Source organism: Gymnoscopelus microlampas, assembly GCF_963454915.1.
Source record: "Gymnoscopelus microlampas genome assembly, chromosome: 20".
Classification (NCBI taxonomy): Eukaryota; Metazoa; Chordata; class Actinopteri; order Myctophiformes; family Myctophidae; genus Gymnoscopelus; species Gymnoscopelus microlampas.
This window is the reverse complement of record NC_139957.1, coordinates 34,880,286-34,899,758: the sequence shown is the minus strand read 5'-3', so window position 1 is coordinate 34,899,758 and position 19,473 is coordinate 34,880,286. Positions and strand designations below refer to the sequence as shown.

General features: G+C 42.8%; 2 protein-coding genes across 3 annotated transcripts; one reads left to right on the top strand and one right to left on the bottom strand.

The window, feature by feature from the left end:
• The first annotated feature begins 1,077 nt into the window (after positions 1 to 1,077).
• Positions 1,078 to 9,349, top strand: zbtb42 (zinc finger and BTB domain containing 42). The gene is made up of 2 exons (XM_084043902.1): positions 1,078 to 1,207; positions 3,200 to 9,349. Exon 2 carries the CDS (start codon positions 3,214 to 3,216, stop codon positions 4,807 to 4,809), a length of 1,596 nt encoding a protein of 531 aa, XP_083900028.1. The 5' UTR covers positions 1,078 to 1,207; positions 3,200 to 3,213; the 3' UTR covers positions 4,810 to 9,349.
• Positions 9,350 to 13,648: 4,299 nt separating this feature from the next.
• Positions 13,649 to 18,787, bottom strand: siva1 (SIVA1, apoptosis-inducing factor). Of its 2 annotated transcripts, none has more exons than XM_084045019.1 (4): positions 18,602 to 18,787; positions 16,192 to 16,446; positions 15,539 to 15,692; positions 13,649 to 13,882 (listed from the first exon to the last, which is right to left on the bottom strand). In XM_084045019.1, exons 1-4 carry the CDS (start codon positions 18,720 to 18,722, stop codon positions 13,834 to 13,836), a joined length of 579 nt encoding a protein of 192 aa, XP_083901145.1. In that variant the 5' UTR covers positions 18,723 to 18,787; the 3' UTR covers positions 13,649 to 13,833. The 2 variants fall into 2 exon arrangements, with proteins under 2 accessions (XP_083901145.1, XP_083901146.1); XM_084045020.1 differs by having other exon boundaries at positions 16,234 to 16,446.
• Positions 18,788 to 19,473: the final 686 nt, after the last annotated feature.

The following is a 19,473-nucleotide window of genomic DNA, read 5'->3' as shown; positions in this document are numbered from 1 at the left end:
TTTACAGCCATAGGGTTGGATATGCCCTGGATAAACAATGGCACTGGGTGGCACGGTGCCAGGGAATTCCACACTCCAAACGGGGATTAGGCAGAACAGTCCTCACAAGTTCTCAGTACCCCACTGTCCCCCAAAAATCGGAATGTATTATTTACTTCCCCATCAATAGTACATGTAGTGTATATCGGGATATCCACATAAATACAAAGCAATAACCATAACCAACATAGGCCTATACCAATAAATAAATTGCAATCACTACATCAATTAAAACTATGTTTTTAATGCCTCGTTAGTCATAGCACCTAATAGCAGATACTACATTATATCAAATGTATAAATTATAAAAGGTAATTTAACTTTCAGATATGAGAAGGTAAATAAAATGTTATTGACTTTAAAAAAGATGAAAGAGTGTTGAATGGGAAAGGATTTCAGGGGTGTGTGTGTGTGTGTGTGTGTGTGTGTGTGTGTGTGTGTGTGTGTGTGTGTGTGTGTGTGTGTGTGTGTGTGTGTGTGTGTGTGTGTGTGTGTGTGTGGGGGGGGGGGGCAGTGGTGTAAAGTAAGTAACTAAGTACATGTATCGTACCCAAGTACTGTACTTAAGTAACATTTTGAGTTATTTGTACTTTCTTCAGTATTTACACATTTCAATACTTTTACTTCTACCCCACTGCATCTCAATCTACATCCGTATCTTGAATATGGGACTTCTACTTGTAACAGAGTATTACCTACATTGCAGAATTGATACTTTTACTTTTGTAAAACATGTGAGTACTTCTTCCATCACTGGTTTGGGGGGGGTAGGCTACCCCTTTTACTAAGTTTAGGCCACACACCATGGCATCTGTCCATATGTTGTTACGTCAATCAATGTCCTGGACAGGTGTTTCTATAAGGGAGCCAACTGATGTGTCCGACGGTTCTCTTCTGCTACTTGCTGCCACTGTGTGAATGCAGGCAGTAGTACAGACAGACACAAACTTATTGTGGTCTAGCTGCTGCGGCGCTGCTATCGCGAGACTGGTCCGATCAACCTGCTTGACACACACAGCGCTGCTGAGTGCAGCCAGCAGCCTGCTGCCAGGGTCGAACTGGAAGCCCAAGAAAACGAGGAGAAGAAGCGAACATCTGGCCGCACAGCACAGACATCATGAAAGGACGTCGGAGCTTATAGGAAAACACGACGGATCCGCGTGTAAATGTAAGTGTTTTGTTTTTCCCCCAGTGTTAAAATAATGTAGAAAGCGAAAGTTGAGCGAACCGACGTCCGCGGATCGCTGCTTCGCTCAGCGCTGGGCTGCTTGGCCAGCGGCAGTTGGCGTTGCTGTTGTGAGTTCAGTTCCTCTGCTGTTAAAAGGCTTCCAATGCGTTTCCCAACCAACACGGACATGGAGCTCCGCGCACCCGCCTCGTGCACGCACTTTTTGCCCTTTTTTTTACAACAAACTATTGAAGCTAATTATTTCTAACGAAATTAAAACTAATTTACCGTTAACTCGGCACCAATGAACTTATCTAAAATGTAATTGTAGTTTTATTTCCCAGGTGATCTTTATGCAAGTGTTATTTTGAAATTAACATAAGAAAAGTAACATTTCACTGTTGTGTGCGTGTGTGTGACCCAGTGCGCAAAGATCGAAGGGCTTTTTATTTTATTTTTTATTTTAGTTGAAGGCTATTTATCGGGTGCTAGTTTGCCTCGGCGTGCAAGTTAAATTCTTTAAAAGTTTGACGGTATAGCCTTGTGTGTAAAACCTCCTCGTATAATAAGAAGAAGTTGTGTGTCTTTTTGGTGGTGGTGTAACATATGGCTTGAAGCGTCGCACAGCTGGAGACAGCGTTTCCATTGCGGTGATGATGTCAGAGCAGCTGATACTCCACAGCTTGCAGTGTAATTAGCAAACAGAGAGTCTCCAGTCTCCTCTGCCTTTTTCTTATAACCTTGCCCCGATGTGGCGAGTGGTAGCCTTTTATCCGCAAACCCACCAACACCAACCAACACAACGCGTCTGCCGCTCGTCTCTGTTTGTTTGCGTGCTGTGGTGTTTAAACGGTAACCGGAAGACTCGCCCCAAAACACGCTCGCCCCCATTTTCTTTTCGCGGACCGCTTTCGCTCCCAGCGGTTCTTGTATTCTTCTTGTATTTGTTTTTTGCTGAGGATAAGGTTAGAAAGACGTTTAGGGCTAGGCATAGTTTTATTGAGGTTAAGTTGAGGGAAAATGTTAGGTTTTGGCACCGCTTTACTGAGGTTGGGTTTAGGCAAAGTTTTACTGAGGTTACGTTTAGGAATAAATTAAGGTTTAGGCATAGTTTTACTGAGGTTTACATTTAGGAATAAGGTTAGGATTAGGCATAGTTTTACTGAGGAGTCGTTTAGGATTACGTTTAGGTTTAGGCATAGTTTACTGAGGTTACGTTTAGGAATACCAGGTTGAGACTAACCTCGGTCCCAGCCTCACTCATCTGGGTTGAGACCGTTCCGAGGTCGCCGGATTTGCCCCGGGGCGACTGTGTTTTGGTGCGAGCGTTTTGGTATTCGCTTAAATGAACAGTTCTCCTTTGGTTGTTCGGTAAACACACGAACAACAGCTGAGCAGCGAGCGTTTCTTTTCTTTTCTTTTTGGCGTGTGGAATCGTGCGTGTGACTGTGTGCGTGTGCGTGCCCCACAGTCCGTCCGTTTCGCGTTTCCATGAACCGCAAAAAGTAGGCTGCTGCTGCCTAGGCTACTTAACAGGAATACTTTTAATAATTGGTAGGTGGAGTAATTGGAGGATTCGTTTACAGAAATGATACAGAGGTTGCGCGAGAAACCGTATCCTGTTAATTGTTTTCTAGTTTTTGGTTAAGTTATTAGATTAGAACCTCGCCTGCTTCTTTAAAGTCCTTCTTAATTTCCCTGAGATAATTTCTTACTTATTTGAGTTTTACATGGGAATGGATTATATTAACTTTGTATGAGCTGAGTTTTTATATCATTTTGAAAAACAAACTTGGAGGTATTGTAAATGCAAGTATTACTACTTTTAGATAATTTGCCTAAACATGAATAATTAACCACCATAATTTTTGCATATCTTTGGGCTTGCTGACTTTGTGCCTCTTGACTGCCTATGCGTTGCTAACTCTGTGGCGCCCTCTAAATGGCTGCATTTCGCTTATCCAGTATCCTGTTTTTCCTGTTTTTCATCAGGTTATGAGGGAAGAATGGAGTTCCCAGACCATAGCCGCCAGTTGCTGCAGTGTCTGAGTCAGCAGCGTCACCAAGGTTTCCTCTGTGACTGCACTGTTCTTGTCGGAGAGGCTCGATTCAAAGCGCACAGGGCCGTGCTGGCCTCATGCAGCATGTACTTCCATCTCTTCTACAGGGACCAGCTGGACAAAAGGGACGTTGTGCATCTGAACAGTGACATTGTGACGGCCCCGGCTTTCAGTCTGCTCCTTGAATTTATGTATGAGGGGAAGTTGGAATTCAGCTCCCTGCCAGTGGAGGATGTCCTGGCCGCAGCCAGCTACCTCCACATGTATGATATTGTTAAAGTGTGTAAAGGCAAGCTTAAAGACAAGGAATTGTGCCCCTTGGATGAAAAGATGGGTGAGGGCTTGGGGCTGAGCTGTCTGGACAGGGAGAATTCCTCAGATGGCGAGCTGCGCGGTAAGCGGCTAGGCCGGCGACAGCCCCAGACGCAGGCTCACGGGCCACACAAGGCCCCCCCGAAGGAGGAGTTTGACATGGACAACGGTGAAGTCAGGCTGGCTGTCACAGATTGTGATAGGTCTGCACAGAGCAGGCAGAAGGCAAATGGTCACTCTGGCAGGTCCCTGGACCTTGTAGGTGTCAATTATGTGTCAGCAGAGGCCGAGCCCTGCGACCAAACAGCTGGAAAAACAAAAGCTGATGTCAGTAGTTCCACCGTATCGCTATCCCAGAGGTCCAGGGCTTCAGATGACATGGACTGCGCACTGGATTTGTCTTTCAAGCCTCTGTCTAGCAGAGATCCCTTACACCCCTCCTATGTCTCGGGACAGCTGGCCCTCGACAGCCAGCAGCAGGGCACTGAGCCACTTGTTAAAGACGAACACGACTTGCTGTCAGAGCAGGAGGACAGTGAGCCGATGAGCCCCGAGAGCCAGCGCTTTGGGAATAGTGCCAGGAGCTCAGTGGTGACAGGGTTCGCTGCCCTCTTCCCAGGCAACAACGGTTCCACAGCCGCCCTGCTCTCCCAAGAGGAAGACCTGATGGAGGAGGAGGGGGATCGTCGCAGGGGGAGGGAGGGCGCTCCGGGCAGGGAGGGCGAGGAGAGGAGGGGCAGGCTGCTGGGGGACAGCGAGGAGGAGGAGGAGGACGACCTGGCCTCCTCAGACATCTCCACATCCAGTGGGGTGCTCCTGCCCCCGGGGCAACAGGTGTGCGTGTGCCCCCTCTGCAGTAAAGTGTTCCCCAGCCCCCACGTGCTACAGCTGCACCTCAGCTCGCACTTCCGCGAGAAGGACGGCGCCCGTTCCAAGCTCTCGCCCGACGGCTCCGTCCCGACCTGCTCCCAGTGCGGCAAGACCTTCTCGTGCATGTACACCCTCAAGCGGCACGAGCGCACCCACTCCGGCGAGAAGCCGTACACCTGCGGCACGTGCGGCAAGAGCTTCCAGTACTCGCATAACTTGAGCCGGCACGCCGTGGTGCACACGCGCGAGAAACCGCACGCGTGCAAGTGGTGTGAACGGCGTTTCACCCAATCGGGGGACCTCTATCGCCACATCCGGAAGTTTCACTGTGGTCTCGTCAAGACTCTTGCCATTGGATAAAACACACCTCCCCCACAGTGCCATGACACAGGACAGAGTATGTCTTTTCATAATACTGAGTACTACAACTACTACTACTGAAAATGTTTCTTACATGCGTCTGCACACATGGAGACATGTCCCTTTTGGAATTCTACCCCCCCACGTGGGCGTTTCTCAAATTTAAAGAGATGTAGTGACTTTATAACTGGAATCAATGAATTCTGTGCTGTTATGGCATGTGTGCGCTGGTCAGAAGCAGACTGCTGAAGGTGTTTGTGTGCACAAGCTGTAATGTCTAATTTATGCTCTGTCGTATGACCGTGTCGCATGCAGGAAATGGCAGATCTACAAGCTTGTTGTGAGCTTGTAGATCGGCTATCTTCAGCACGCAGCAACGCAGTGCAACTAAGTATAAATCAGACATAAGATTAACCTGGGTGTATCAAGACTCCAGCTGGTGATGTGTTGAAGGTGAATCAATGAATCATGTGATGCACTTCTTTCTTTCTTTTCTTTCTTTCTTTGGCGTTAGTGTCACTCTGTTTTAGTTCATTCAGGTGCATATTTTTGCCGAGACAAAGGTATCCAACTTGGATATCTTAGATAAAGGCAGATGAGTGATAGCTAATGCTAACGTAAGTTAATACAATCGTTTGAATGAGTGATGAGACTTTGCGCACATGGGAGAACAGAGCCGTCCGCGAGTAGCAATATATGATTTCTGTTTTTCTTATAACGCTTTCATTATTTATTTTTAGACCTGTTTTGTCTTTAACAACTAAACTATTACATGGCAGCAACATTAATGAAGTTTGACTACTGGAAGTATATTTCTTTTCTTCTTTGTTGGGGGAGGGGGGTAGTAGACTGTTCTCTTAATTGAAATGAAGTTGGCCACAGTTTTATGTTCCTTAAAATGGAAGACAAAATATTGCCTTGTGGTGTTTTCACCAGGTGTAGATCATAAATTAGCCTGTTGTTGATCAGGCTAGTTATTATCGGAGTTTACCAGAACAATTGTTTCTAATTCATATGTTAAAACTGAGTTCATATTGAAGTAATGACCTTCAAATTAAAATTCCCATTTACAGTAAAAAGCAATATGATCAACTCCAGCTACTGCAGGTGACATTGGTGCCTAACACCTAATACTTAAACAATAGGACCTATTGCGTTACCTTCTTGTGGAAATCTTAACTTGTTTTGGCTTTTAAAATCTGGATTGCCCTCTCATTTCAAATTGTCCAGATACCAGGAGGTAATAAAAGCTTCACTGGAATGCCAGTTGACCCGTGAGTGTCCTTAATTAAATAATTTATGAGAATGTAACAAATGTATGTAAACTGAGCTGTCAAGTAAATATTTATTGAAACCATTTGATCGAAAGCAAATAGTTGGCAATAAATGACCTTATTATTTCCTGGTATGGCAAGAGAGGGCAATTGACAAAACATTTAGGGCAAGCCCCTTGTAGGCAGGCTAACGGAGAGATGAAGAACAATGGAACTACATTATCTGTCTGTGTGCCTCAGCTATGGATGGGTTAACATAACCGTAGATGTCTGTTGGTTGCACTGTATGTTCATCACAGCTGTGCTTCATTGGCTGGAGGTGAATGTACTCTGTTTTTCTTTCTTGGAATTGACTGAATTTTTCATACATGTATCCTATTTTATTATTTTATTTCTGTCTGTATGTACGATACTACTGATTAATTTAGACCTGACGCCTTTGGTGGAACTAATCCTGACAGAATCCTTGAGCAAAACGAGCAATTATGAGCCTGTTCTGTTTAAGGGCAGTGAAATGGGTTTCTTCACTGCAGGATTCAATTGGATGCTATGTGGATTCTTACCAGGGGGGTGGCACTAAAAGATCACAGAATTTTGTTTAATCTGTCCTGAGAAGACTTGATCAGAATTATTTATTAGTTTTTGAGTTGGTTCAGGGTTTACTGTAGGTGTGATCTCAATTCTATAAGCTTGAAATGACGTCTTGCCTTGCTATCTTGGTACTCTTTCATTGGGATGGGGCTGTTAATTTTCGCTGTGCAAATCCAGTTACTGTAATATTTTTTAATACACCATACACAAAACTCTTCAAGATTTGTCACATGGAACATAGAGAAGCACTTGTTCTTTAGCATGCATATAGTTTCAACACTGATATCGTCTAGGCTGCTATTTCTTACTATGTGTATATTTAATGTAAATATATAATCTATTTATCAAACTTGTTTGTTTTCCTGTATTAGTACTCACGTAGGGTTGAGAAAGCAAGGTGTCTTATTAAGGCTGCGGTCTCTGAGCTCAGTGGCATGTCTTCCCCAGAGATTATTTTGTGTTTCTCTTCCATATTCAACACCTCACTGAGCCGCGCCTCGCTACAAACCAGAACCCCGTTAACACTGCTACGACTGCTGTTCCGCCAGGGGAAGCAGTTGTTCACAAGCACAGCCACACCGATACGGCACGGCGCAGGCTACCTATAGAAGTCACACAATACAGGCATTGTTCCCCCATGTCCCAGGTACTTCTCAAGGGAGCATTGTGTATCTCTCTCCTAGCTGTGGGGAGAAAAGGCACCGCGAGTCTCTCTTTGCACTTTTCTGTATTGAATGGAGGTATCGGAATGCAAGAAATGTATTTAGCAAAGGGAGACAGTAAACAGGTGCATTGTCTGGAGGCATCAAAGACAAAGTACAGGCCCCCTATCCCAGAATGCAGTAGATAAGTGCTTCATTGTCCTATATGGAGGAGATACCATGGTGATTTCATTGCACATTTATCAGGAGAATATCTTTATCAGAGTATTGCTTCTCAAGTGTCTTGTTGCCACATTATTATTTTTTAAAGTTTTCTTTTTCTCCAAACGTTGGACAATGCTTATCAAAGCCCTGACTGTGAAAACGTTTCAGCAGTGAAAGTTAGAATAGTTTTTCAACCTACCTGTCCATTTCAGCATAATCTCCTTAGGGTGGGTTTAGGATTTATGGAAGCCTTGCTTATTAATCACCAGACTCCTTCCAGGACCATCCAAATGTATTCACGAGACTGCTTTTATGTCTTGGTAATCGGCACAAGTCTCCTGCCAGCATTTAATGAGTGCAAGTCAAAGGGGAACCATTTTTCTTTAAATTACATGAAATCATGAACAATTCTGTTCCATAACCTGTAGTGACCTGGAGTATTATAACGGTTTGGCAGAGCTGCTAACAAATGCAGTCAGGAAATTCAAAAGATGTTGGATGTCCTGAGAACTGAATTACTTTGGACCGTGAGTTATTTCAGATACATAGATGTTGTGTAGTGTTGATACTAGCGAACGATATTTCAATCAAAACACAAGAATGTAGAATTTGTCACTTGTCTCATTGCTTTTTATTTATTTTGTTATTTTTTAGTTAATGGAGCATTTCTTTTAAAGGAGTATTTCTTGTGGTGCAGTTGAATCAGTGATTCTCTAATGTTCACATGTACAGAGACATAAACTAACATTATGTAAAGTATTGTTTTCTGCTAATTGTTTCGGTTTTTATTTATACCTCCAGGACGATCCCAGAATGTGCCTTGTAGACACGCTAATAAATGTTGAATCAGAAGAAGCCCTGTTTCTACACAGTAAATTTGCCATAGACTGAGGTGATACACAGTAAATTCCAGAGTGTTAAATTAACATTTAGGTTACTATGTAGCTTTCATACAACCTTACAAGTGGCCCAATGAAGTAAAAAAAAAGAACAACGGAACAATTGGGTCAATTTGTCTGTCATATCAAAATGTTCCGATCAGTCAAACAAACAAATTGAAGTTTCATTATTTCTTTGCTGCTTTTGGAGATGAAATCTGAGATATGGAGTTTAATTTGACCATTTGTTTATGTTAATAAATCTCTTTTGTACATGTAAAACTGAAGACAAGCATTTTTGTGTTTGGCTTTTATTAACTTATGATTTGGAACTAACAAAGTCTGTTCCTTAGATTATTGCTGAATGTGAAACAGAGGTTTCGATGTATGACTTCTATGGAAACGGGGAGAGTTGCTCTTGATTCGGGGCTATGTCTGCCTAACTCATGCTGTATGATCTTGGAGTCAAAAATTACTGTAGGGTCACAATGATACTGGAATTCTGTCCTCTGCAGGTTACGACTGTGAAATTGTGTATAATCATGAGAAATATTTATTATTGAATTGTGCAACATTTGACTGTATCTCAATTTTGATTTAAAAAAAAAAAACCTTCTAAATGTCAATGAAAAATCTTTTTAATAGAATTTGTAGAAGTGCCATTAGAATTTAATATAATTTTTTAATAAGAAAGGTATATTTTATAGTAATCAATTGCTTCAGTGTTAGTGGTGTATAGATTAGGGGACAATCTTATGCAGAATTGACATTGATTAGATCTTGAGGTAATTTACTTTGTTTGATCTGTAATTGTATGTGCATTTCTTTTTGTTTGCGTTTTTTTTCGAGTGTGCTTGTGTGTGCGTGCTGTGGAAATGTGACAATCTTGATTTAGGTCTTTATTAAGATTATGCATAGATTAAAATGGAACAACTTTCTCTGACTGTGTGGATTTCTTTCATTGCATGAATATACATTTCATAACCGTTTTGTCATCAATTATATATTGATATATGCAGGTAACACAGGTTCTGGTTTAAACCACTTTCAACATGGTGTACCTGTTTTGGACATGTCATTCATTATAGGTGAAAATGTTCTGCTATTTTTGGAAGTGTGCAAACATTTAGAGAAAAGTGAACACCTGACCTTAAGAGATGTTTCCAAGGAGAGCCCTTGTCGTCTATGCTGCAGTTACAGTCAACCAACCATGTGTCGACGACACCACTGCAACTGTGTGTACATAGACAACAATGTGATAATATTGTGAGTCTTATGGTCCCGATCCCATTGAAATCATAAACTGCACACCAGAGATGATATCCAGACCTTCTTCCAATACCCCACAGAGGGGCTAAACCTGGGACAATGTGGTTATTTGACTGTTATTTAATTGTAATACCAAAATTCTATGAGTGAATGTGTAATGGCTCATAGATGGCTCAGACTTCATACATTTACATAATGCATGCATAAGCGGGAAAACAAAAAAAATAAGTGTGTCTAATTGGGATCTTCATGCCAATTCACTGGTCATTTTCTTTGGAGACAACTTTTAATTATTCTCCCGCTGCACATGTAAAGACAATCCAGCTGCTCTGCTGTGCGATCCCAATGGGGATGGGTTTGGGTTCCCACCACCCTCCCCCTATTCCAGCACACCCACTATGGGAGCCCCATATAGACAAGGGCTGCATCCACCCATCCCTGCCCCCATCCATCCCACCTCCCAGCCCCCGGCCCCCCGAACCACGGCCCCAAACCTCGACCTCATCCCACCACTCTATTGTGTGTGTGGGTAGTAGCTCAGCCACTCTATTGTCTGGCCCGGCTCCGCAGCACGTACTTTATGCACAAACAAGACGACACAGTGGCGCTGGGCCGCCAGCCGGCCTAAAGAAAACAATGTCTCCTCAAGATCATTCATAAACACCCTGAGCTAGCCCCGGCGGCTCACGGTAAATATGGGCCTTTCTGCAATGCTGTGACCACCTCGTACTGTAAACATCCCCACGGGAGGCCGCGGGGCGTTCAGCCGCCATCCACTTCTCACATCTGCACAACTCGATCCAGGATGCACAACAAGTGCCAATACAACAGTGGTTCTCAAACTGTTTTATGTCATGGACCCCCAAATTAATATGTATTTGGCCTCCCATTTGAAAAGAGCTTGTGCCAGGGACCCCCATAAGAGAAGATTTGTCATTTACCAAAAATAGCCGAAAAATTTAAAAGGGCTTCAGTGTTTAAACTGTTCCTCATTCTGCTGGGGACCCACTGGACCCCCCCCCCCCCCCCCCCCCCCAATGACCCCTGGGGGACTCCTGACCCCACTTTGAGAACCAGTGGCCTACAGTGTAACTGTGGAAATCATATGGACCGAAACCTCAACAAGGAAAGTAGAGGCCATGTGACAGGGCTTAGCAGCAGGATGAGAAGCTGGGATATGTGCAGAGTAACTTGATGGTGTAATAAAGCATTCCTCCCTGAGGCTTAAATGCCTGGCTTATTTTGCAGCGTTTAGCGATATACTTGGTGGAAGTTGAAAGCAAAGTTGTAAGTGTCCACTGCCTCACAAGGCCAGCGGTGGGAGCCCTTGACCTCTGAACGGACGGACTGCCAGGGACAGCTGGTGTGGCCCATGTTTATTTATTTATTTCTTAACAAAAGACAGGTGGTCACACTTGAAAAGGGCACACAAACACAGTCACACACGCATATGTGCACGCAAACGTGCACACACATAGCCACATTCAGCTTTTCTTCTGTCTATTTCTCTCTCCATGCATATGCGTGCACATGCACATGCATTCAAGCAATTTATCTGTTGACATATTATTTTGTCTTCCAGAAAATTGCAATCATATTGCTCCCAGGAATAAACTCATTCCAGTCTGATATAAGAGAAAGCCTTCTCAAGGATAAGAGGAAAGACATACCATCATTACCCAGTTACGGTACGTAATGTTACATGTTCCCACTGAATATACTGAAATCCAAAGACAGTGTCCTTGACAGGTTGTTCTTTTATTTATCCATACTGAAGGAGCACTCAAGTTCAAGATCACAATCTACAACTTTCATCTGAATTGCATATACGGCATTATGTTGTCCAAAAGTGCATAAATGCATATCAACTAGTGCTCACACTGGGGTTGCCTTGTTTGGAGACTGCCAAGACACTGTGTCCTTGGTCCACTGCACAGCTGTCACTTACTCACACTCATTGACGCATATTTATAGCAGCAGCATCATTGGGCCCGACGCTCACACTCCAGGCCACAGCTGGTCCCCAAAAGAATGGGTGAAAGACAAAGCCACATGCTCCTGCTGGCCGACTGCAGTTGGCCCGGTCTTGGAGTCTGTACTATGTACTGTATATCTAGCCTGTATGGCCCCTCTCCTCACAGATACCCAGCCACACATGAGCCAGGGTAAATGAGGCTCTAAACTAATAAAGGCATTTTAACCATATAATATTCTTGGCTCTGTGAGTGTGCCTGAAGTAAGTCCAATGGCTGCTTCTTTTCTACGGACGGGGACCATTCTGGGAAGGCACAGCGTGACCTTTTTTCATTAACAGTGGAAATGTGCTGAAGACACAGACAGCTGCATGCTCTTCTTTTGTACATTAACCCTAGTGTCCCTATTCTGGGATGAACATTCGGCAAAAACAGCTGTTTAACGAGCTCACAATGCATTGTGAGTGTGACGTGCTATGAGCTTGTAGATCATCTATTTTCGTCCAGTCAAAGTATACAAGGGTTTAAGTGGTTGATTCATCACTTCATTATGCAGGGGGACCCCTGGCACTGCCATCCGTCCTTCCAGTAAATTAACAATGAATACCTCCTCCAAATGTTTCAGATGACAGACAGGAATGTCAGCCCTAAACGCTATGATCATCCTATATACTGCTGTTGTTAGAGTATGATATGCTCTTCAAATGGTTTGGAAGTCCTTTGAAGACCGAACGTCTTCCTCAGAATTTTTTTTTGTGTTCTTTATAATGTTACCTTAAAGAAATAAAATAAGTATAGACATCTCGACGCCTTGCTAGCCAGCAGCTGTCTGTTCACTCATCCAGAAACCATGCAGTGCCCTCTGACACCAACTGCAGCGCTCCCCACAGACCAGAGAGCCACAATTGGCCCACTAAGCACGATGTGACTCAGGAGCTCACGCACACTTCCAGTTCCAACTCGTCTGACATCTATTCTAGAGCAGTGGTTCTCAAACTTTTTTAATTTCAAGGACCCCCCATAACTCTGAGAGCATGCAAATGAAAGCAAATTGACCCGTTATGGGCCCATTTGTACGCTCTTAAGAGTTACATAACTTTTAAGGGTCCACTTGGAACCCCCTCAAGAAACCCTGACCCCAACGCCACTTGAGAACCACCATTTGTAGATCTGTTATTTTGGAAACTGTTGAAGTTCAAACTCCTCTTAACATCTACAGCACTGGTTCTAAAAGTGGGGTACGGACGGGGAACCCCAGGAGTCCTTGAAAGGGTTCCCCAGCAAAATGAACAGTTTAAACTTTTAATCTTAACAAATCATCGCTTATGGGCATCCCCGGCACACAAGGTTTTCAACTGGGATTCTGCTGCCAACTACATTTAATTTGGAAGTCCCATGACATGAAAAAGGTATGAGAAGCACTTATCTACAGTACCAAGTAAAGTGACTGGTTCCTTTAAGGGCCATGGCGAGGACTTCCGCCAATGAGAACAATTACTCACAGAGCGTAGCACATGACCCTGAAAAGCAGTCATCATCATCAGTGATGTACCGGAGCCAAGGAAAAGTGATGACTACAGCTCAAGGTCATGACCAGTAGGCACAACTGTAGCCAAGCAGTCTGCGACAAAGGCTCTGGAAGACCTCTTGTTTGCATGTTCCCAGTTTAAATCCAAATACTGGGTTATCAGAAAAGTCTCAAGGCAAGTCATAGTGACTGGGTAGGAATTTCACTATCATATCTCAGTCAAAGCGGTCTGATAATCAGTAGGGGAACAGGGGCTATCTAGGCATGGTGGATTGCAAGTAGATATTTGTCCACATGAATAGATTTCTTCTACATTACCCAATTGAACATGGCCCTGGTATTTGGTCAGTGCTTATTATTTAATCAAATTAACATCCTTAATGTGTGCTGCCATCTGCTGGTGGATACGTTTAATGACACTTACGCTAGATCATGCCCACAAAAAAAAGGTTCGATAGAGTAAAGCTTTCAAGTATTTATTTCGAAATTTAATACATATATACACACAAATAGAAATCTGGAATATGACAAAAAATTACAGGTATAAAAATGTAGTTTCAGTATCTCGTGTCTAAAGGCAACTCATGTATTAAGCATAATAATCGTCTAGTCCCTCCTTGTCCAGTCGTTTTACGCCTCCAGTTGTTATGATGAGCAGTCACAACACACAACCTGGTCATATCGTCCACTGTAGCTGTGGAGCGAAAGAAAGATCAGAATGAGTAAAAAAAATAAAACTACACCCAGGCAAAATATTATAAATGCAACTGCTCTTACAGAGACATCACGGATTGCCTGAGAACCAGAATTATTGTAGTTCTGAGATTTACTAGTTTTAGTTTTTCATTTGGGTTTGATTCAAGTTTAGCTTTACAGTAGTTAGGAATTGGCAAGTTTTAGTTTAGTTTTTATAAGGAAAGCCTTGATTTACGGAAGCTGAAAAATGTAGGATGAAAGAATACATGACATCACCCTCAAAAATGAGATGCTGCATCTCAAGGGGCTTATTCTCTCGTGAAATTTCAAAATAAACTAAGATCATTTTACATAATTCTATTTAATTTAAACTAAGATCATTTTACATAATTCTATTTAATTTAAACTAAGATCATTTTACATAATTCTATTTAATTTGAAATGAACACTGAGGATTTTACTGTGCTGCACAGGAAAAGAAACTGATGAAAATGATCAAAATACTGGAGGCTTTGGAAATCTGACAGTTTCAGTCCCTTATTATTCACTGGTAGATACTAGCCATGCTGTCCGAGTGCACACAAATGAGTATAGTGTGAATAATGTATAGTGAAGAGTTATCAGCACAGCTGCTCCAAGGGAAACGAGATAAATCTGTTTACTAACCCCTCTGCCTAGTTTTACATGCTTTACACGCATAGCACCGTGTGCATGCTCCATATTGAAAGTAGTCATCAATACCATAGAAGTGAAATGTTGGATATTGTTAGATGCACATACACCCGATGCAAGATGCCGACACGCAACGTAAACAACCAATCACTCATGAAAAGAAATCTGCCTTTCAGTTTAGTACGTTTTTCCACACACTGGACCAAAAATGTAAGTAATGACAGTACAGGCCTGGGGGGAAAAAAAGCAGAAGCGCTGTGAAATATTAAGACCGTGGAAAATCGATCCCTGAAAATTGTACATAAAGACCATGTAGTGTGACTTCAAATTAAAATGGATAAGTATGTAAGGAAAAGTAGTACATAAGAAAAAACAAATGCGTAAAAGGTACTCTAGTCCTCATACACAATAGTCCAGAGAAATGCGTTCCCAACACTGGTGAGCAAGTTTCTGACTACAGGAGCAGGATTAGAGCCATCTGCAACATTTATGTCTACCAGCTAGCCTTGCTACTCTGTAGCACTCATTTGTTTTCTTAGCACTCCATTTACCCAGTTTGACAATATCAGATCAACACGTCACAATGGCTCCCTTTTGCAGCACCGCAAAGTACACTTCACCCATTTTCACCATATCTTCATATAATTGGTCAAAATACTCTGCGTCTCATTTGTGGGCTATGACAGTTCGGGGACCTGCATAACAATGACATCATCGACAGGGATTCCAAGAATGTTATGCTGAAATAGCCATCGTTCTTGCATGAATTAAATCTGGTTTAAAATGATCAAACTTGCCTACCGATGTAGTCACTGGTAGGCAGGTTTCTGAACATTTCACAGCCCTTCTGAGACACAGTGAGTAGATTGAAAGGTACCATCTTATAATGAGCATTAGTGAGGACCAATTATTATGAAGATAGGTTGAAAATGAGCTGCAAGTGGTTAAATGTCTAAACTGTAAATATTGTGGTGGGACTCACTCTAGGGCGGTGCAGACTGAGCAGCAGTGGTTGGAGCAGTTGGTGCACTGCTGGATGCAGGACGGGCAGACTGGACGCTCACACTGGGCACACGGCCTCCTGCTCCCCTGGCTCCTCTGACAGACGCAGCAGCCAGCGGAACCCACAGTCGAACCTACAGCCATACAATAAAATTAACCAATTAGGTATTGTATGTCAGGCCCCCGACTGATGTTTTAACATACACATAACATCTGCCAACATTTCAAAGAATAGCTCCACGATTACAGTATGAAAAAAGGTTGAAAATGGTAAACATACTGTAGTGAAATACTAGTAACATATAATCTACTATGTAGAGCAGTATGGAATGTAAAACATTTTTTTTACCAGGACAAAGGGCGGGTGACGGGTGTGGACATTATTCGAACTGGTCCATTTGTTCGATTCCAGGCATACAAATTTGAAATACACAATTTGTAAGTAAAAGGACGCCATTAAAAAAATAACAAAGGAGATTCTCCAAACCTCTATACGCTTTCCAAGAAAGTTCAATACATTTTAATGGGAGTGGATGGTGGCTATGCTGAAAGGAGCCCTACTAAGTAAGATGGAATAATAATTAGCAGTGATGATGGTGTGCGTTTGAAATCACAACAATGCAATAAGTTTACCGTCTGAGAAAAGAGTCCTGGTCGGTCCGGTCCGACTCATACCTTGTGCGGTGGTTGCTTTGGTCAGCCTTCCATCCAGTCCAATACGCGTCTGTCCTCTCAGCAGGGTCTGACTGCATGCAGGTGGCACAGTCTGAGCAGTGGGCTGTGGAGGATCGGAGCACAGCTGCATCTTCTCATCTCCTTCCACGTTCATCGACATATTATTATCCATGGCCGATTTGGCACCGCTGAAGAGCAAACTGGTGGTCTTCGCTGTGGAGACAATGGGGTAGTGTTGTCATGTGGATGAATGCGATTCTTTTCACAATGGCAGGAAAGGAAAAGTGATCATTGCAGTGTTGCCATGTCTGCTTATTATAAGAGACTTTGGGCTTCTTTTTCTGTCAAGTTGCTTGTAAATATTGGTAGTTACTGGTTGTGTTTTTGTTTTACCTAAAATGTAATTGCTTATTTGGGATCCATGTCATGGACCCCTAAATTGATATGCACTTGTCCCTAACCCCCATCTGAAAATGTTTTGTGCCATGGAGCTCCGTAACAGATTTTGGTTAGAATGTTACAAAAATATTTCACATTCCAACATTTGAAAATAGCCGATGTAAGTGCTCTTGTGGCCTAGTCGCTTCTTTTGGGCTAGTTTTCCTAGACCACCTTCTCTCGCTAAATCTGGCAACACTACATCGGTTCAGCTCTATGGTTCAGCTGAGTGAGCTGACCATGTTATTGAAGCTCCAGGCTACGAGGCAGCCTTGGATCTAGACAATCATAGATGTATTTGGTCGAGTCTGACATTTGCTTACGCATCTATATCATAGACACGTCTGATACAAATGTCACTCGATAAAATACATCTATGATAGTCTTGACCCAAAGATAATAAGGTTGTTGTTTTGAGATTAGAGCCAACGCAGACTTATCAGCATCAAAAATGGCAACAATCACGTTTAAATCATCTGATCAAATCGATAAGACAGCTGGTTGGAGGTGGTAACCCATACCATAGAGCAGTGGTTCTCAAACTTTTTCATGTCAAGGACCCCCAAATTGACACTTATTAGCCCACGGACCCCCACTTGAAAAGATATGCCAGGGACCCCCATAAGAGAAGATTGTTATGGCTCTAGTAGTGATTCTCAACCATTTTAATCTCAGGAACCCCCAGTTTGACATGCATTAGGCTATGGGCCCCCATTTAACGGCATTTCTATCTCTGGGATCCACATTTATATTGTAAAATCAATGTTAATTTAACTCTGAGAGTGTACAAATGGTACACTCTCTGAGTTACAGACCCATAAGGGTCCATTTGGTTCCTAACTATCCATCATTTAGCTGGGTACCCCCTGGAACTCCCTCACGGACCCCACTTTGAGAACCAATGCCATAGAGCTATAATATGGATACGGTAACCCAGCATGTTTGCTTTGTTGCAGGCCTGTTAGTAGCCCCGTTTGGAACCCGAGTGTGAGGTTCCAAACGGGGCTAGCCTGTTGGTAGCAGACAGAAGTGGCTTGCAGCTTCCATGGTAAAGCCCAATTTATACCCCGTAGTAGGACGGAACCCGCTGGCCAAAAAGAACATGATAAATCTACAAGCAAACACATCACATCGAGACGCGTTGTTAGTTTGGTTGTAGATATGTTCCAACTTCTTTTTCAAGGCAAAACATACAGTCGCGCTGATAAAACACCGATATTATCCCATGCCGTAGTATAAGACCCCAATAAAACAAACGTTGTGTAAAAGAAACAACTAAGACGTTTTGTAAACATCAGCAAACTATCTTTAGCCCGATGTATTCTCTGATTTACTGACCCCAGACAAACACAGCCGAACAGTTAGCGGGCCATGCATCACACGACGATCGTGTCACGACCGTCATGGATGAACTTGAACCTGGCGTTTGCTCCGTTTCCATTTTACAACCCGTACATCAGATTTCAAATATAAAGTGTTTAACCCATGGCCATGGGTGTTACAATTATGTACAGGCCATCAGAAGTACCCATATCTTTCGTATTGTTCAATAAAAAGCATTTTAATCCGACTGGTGGTCATTTTCTCATAGTTACTATGTTATCAGAGTGCAATACCATCTCCAAACCGATAGGGTCACGTAATTGAAACCATATGGAGTAAATAGCCACCAATCGGATTAAAATGCTTTTTATTGAACAACACGTAACATACGGGTAGCTCTTAGAGCCCGTACATAATTGTAACATCCGTGGCTATGGGGTAAACCCTTTATATATGAAATCTGGAAGTTTATGTAGATTTATAGGTCAAAAAGGGAGAAAGTGCAAACACCAGGTTGAAGTTCATCCATGACTGATATGACAGTCATATATCAGGGCTATGCTTAGCAAGGTTGGTAATAATAACACGCCATCTTCTTCTTTCTTACCAAAGATTTCTTGGCGTATCTTGTTGCCAAACACGCCACAGTGGCTCAGCTCGCGGTTTCCCACGTGGATCTTGTACTGTGACGAGAAGGTCTCGGTGAAAGGACAGGCTCGTTTAGGCATCTTTATATAAAGTTTCTTCCTCGGTCACTTGTTTGTTTGCGGGAAAAAATGTTCGCGTTGATCAAGCAGCGGGGAGCCGTTAGCCAATCCCCTATTTGACCTGTTATCACGTGACACACCCCCCTCACCCACGTGACTTGACTTCCTCCTCTAATAATCAGTGGTTCTCAATGAAGTGACAATTTAAGGACTTTTAAGACCTTTTCATACAACAACAAAAAAAGACCATTAACTGTACCAAAAGTAATCAACAAACTATAGTGTAAAAACTGGTCAAACATTGGCCAAATTGTCAAATACTATATAGGCAATTATTTTGAAAATATTTAAACTTTTCCACAATATTTATTTGTGGAACCAAGTCAAATTAAATGTAATGCCTCAACTCCTACAATTCCAAGTGCTTGTCAGGGTGGGGGGTCCCCAGTTCACATATGATTATTTTGGGGGGTCGCAGCCAGAAAAGATTGAGAACCACTGCTCTAATTCACATAATAACAATGTTCCACATGAGTGTGTGTTTATTATGGTATTATGGTATTATGGTCTCCAAAAAACATCAGATTTGCAACTGGGAAAGAGTCAGTCAGACCCCCCCCTCTCTTTAGATTGGATTTAATAGTATTGTATTGCATGTCTTTATGATATAGGTCAGGTCTTCATACTCTCTCTCTCTCTCTCTCTCTCTCTCTCTCTCTCTCTCTCTCTCTCTCTCTCTCTCTCCAGTCGAGTCATCTGAAATCACATCATA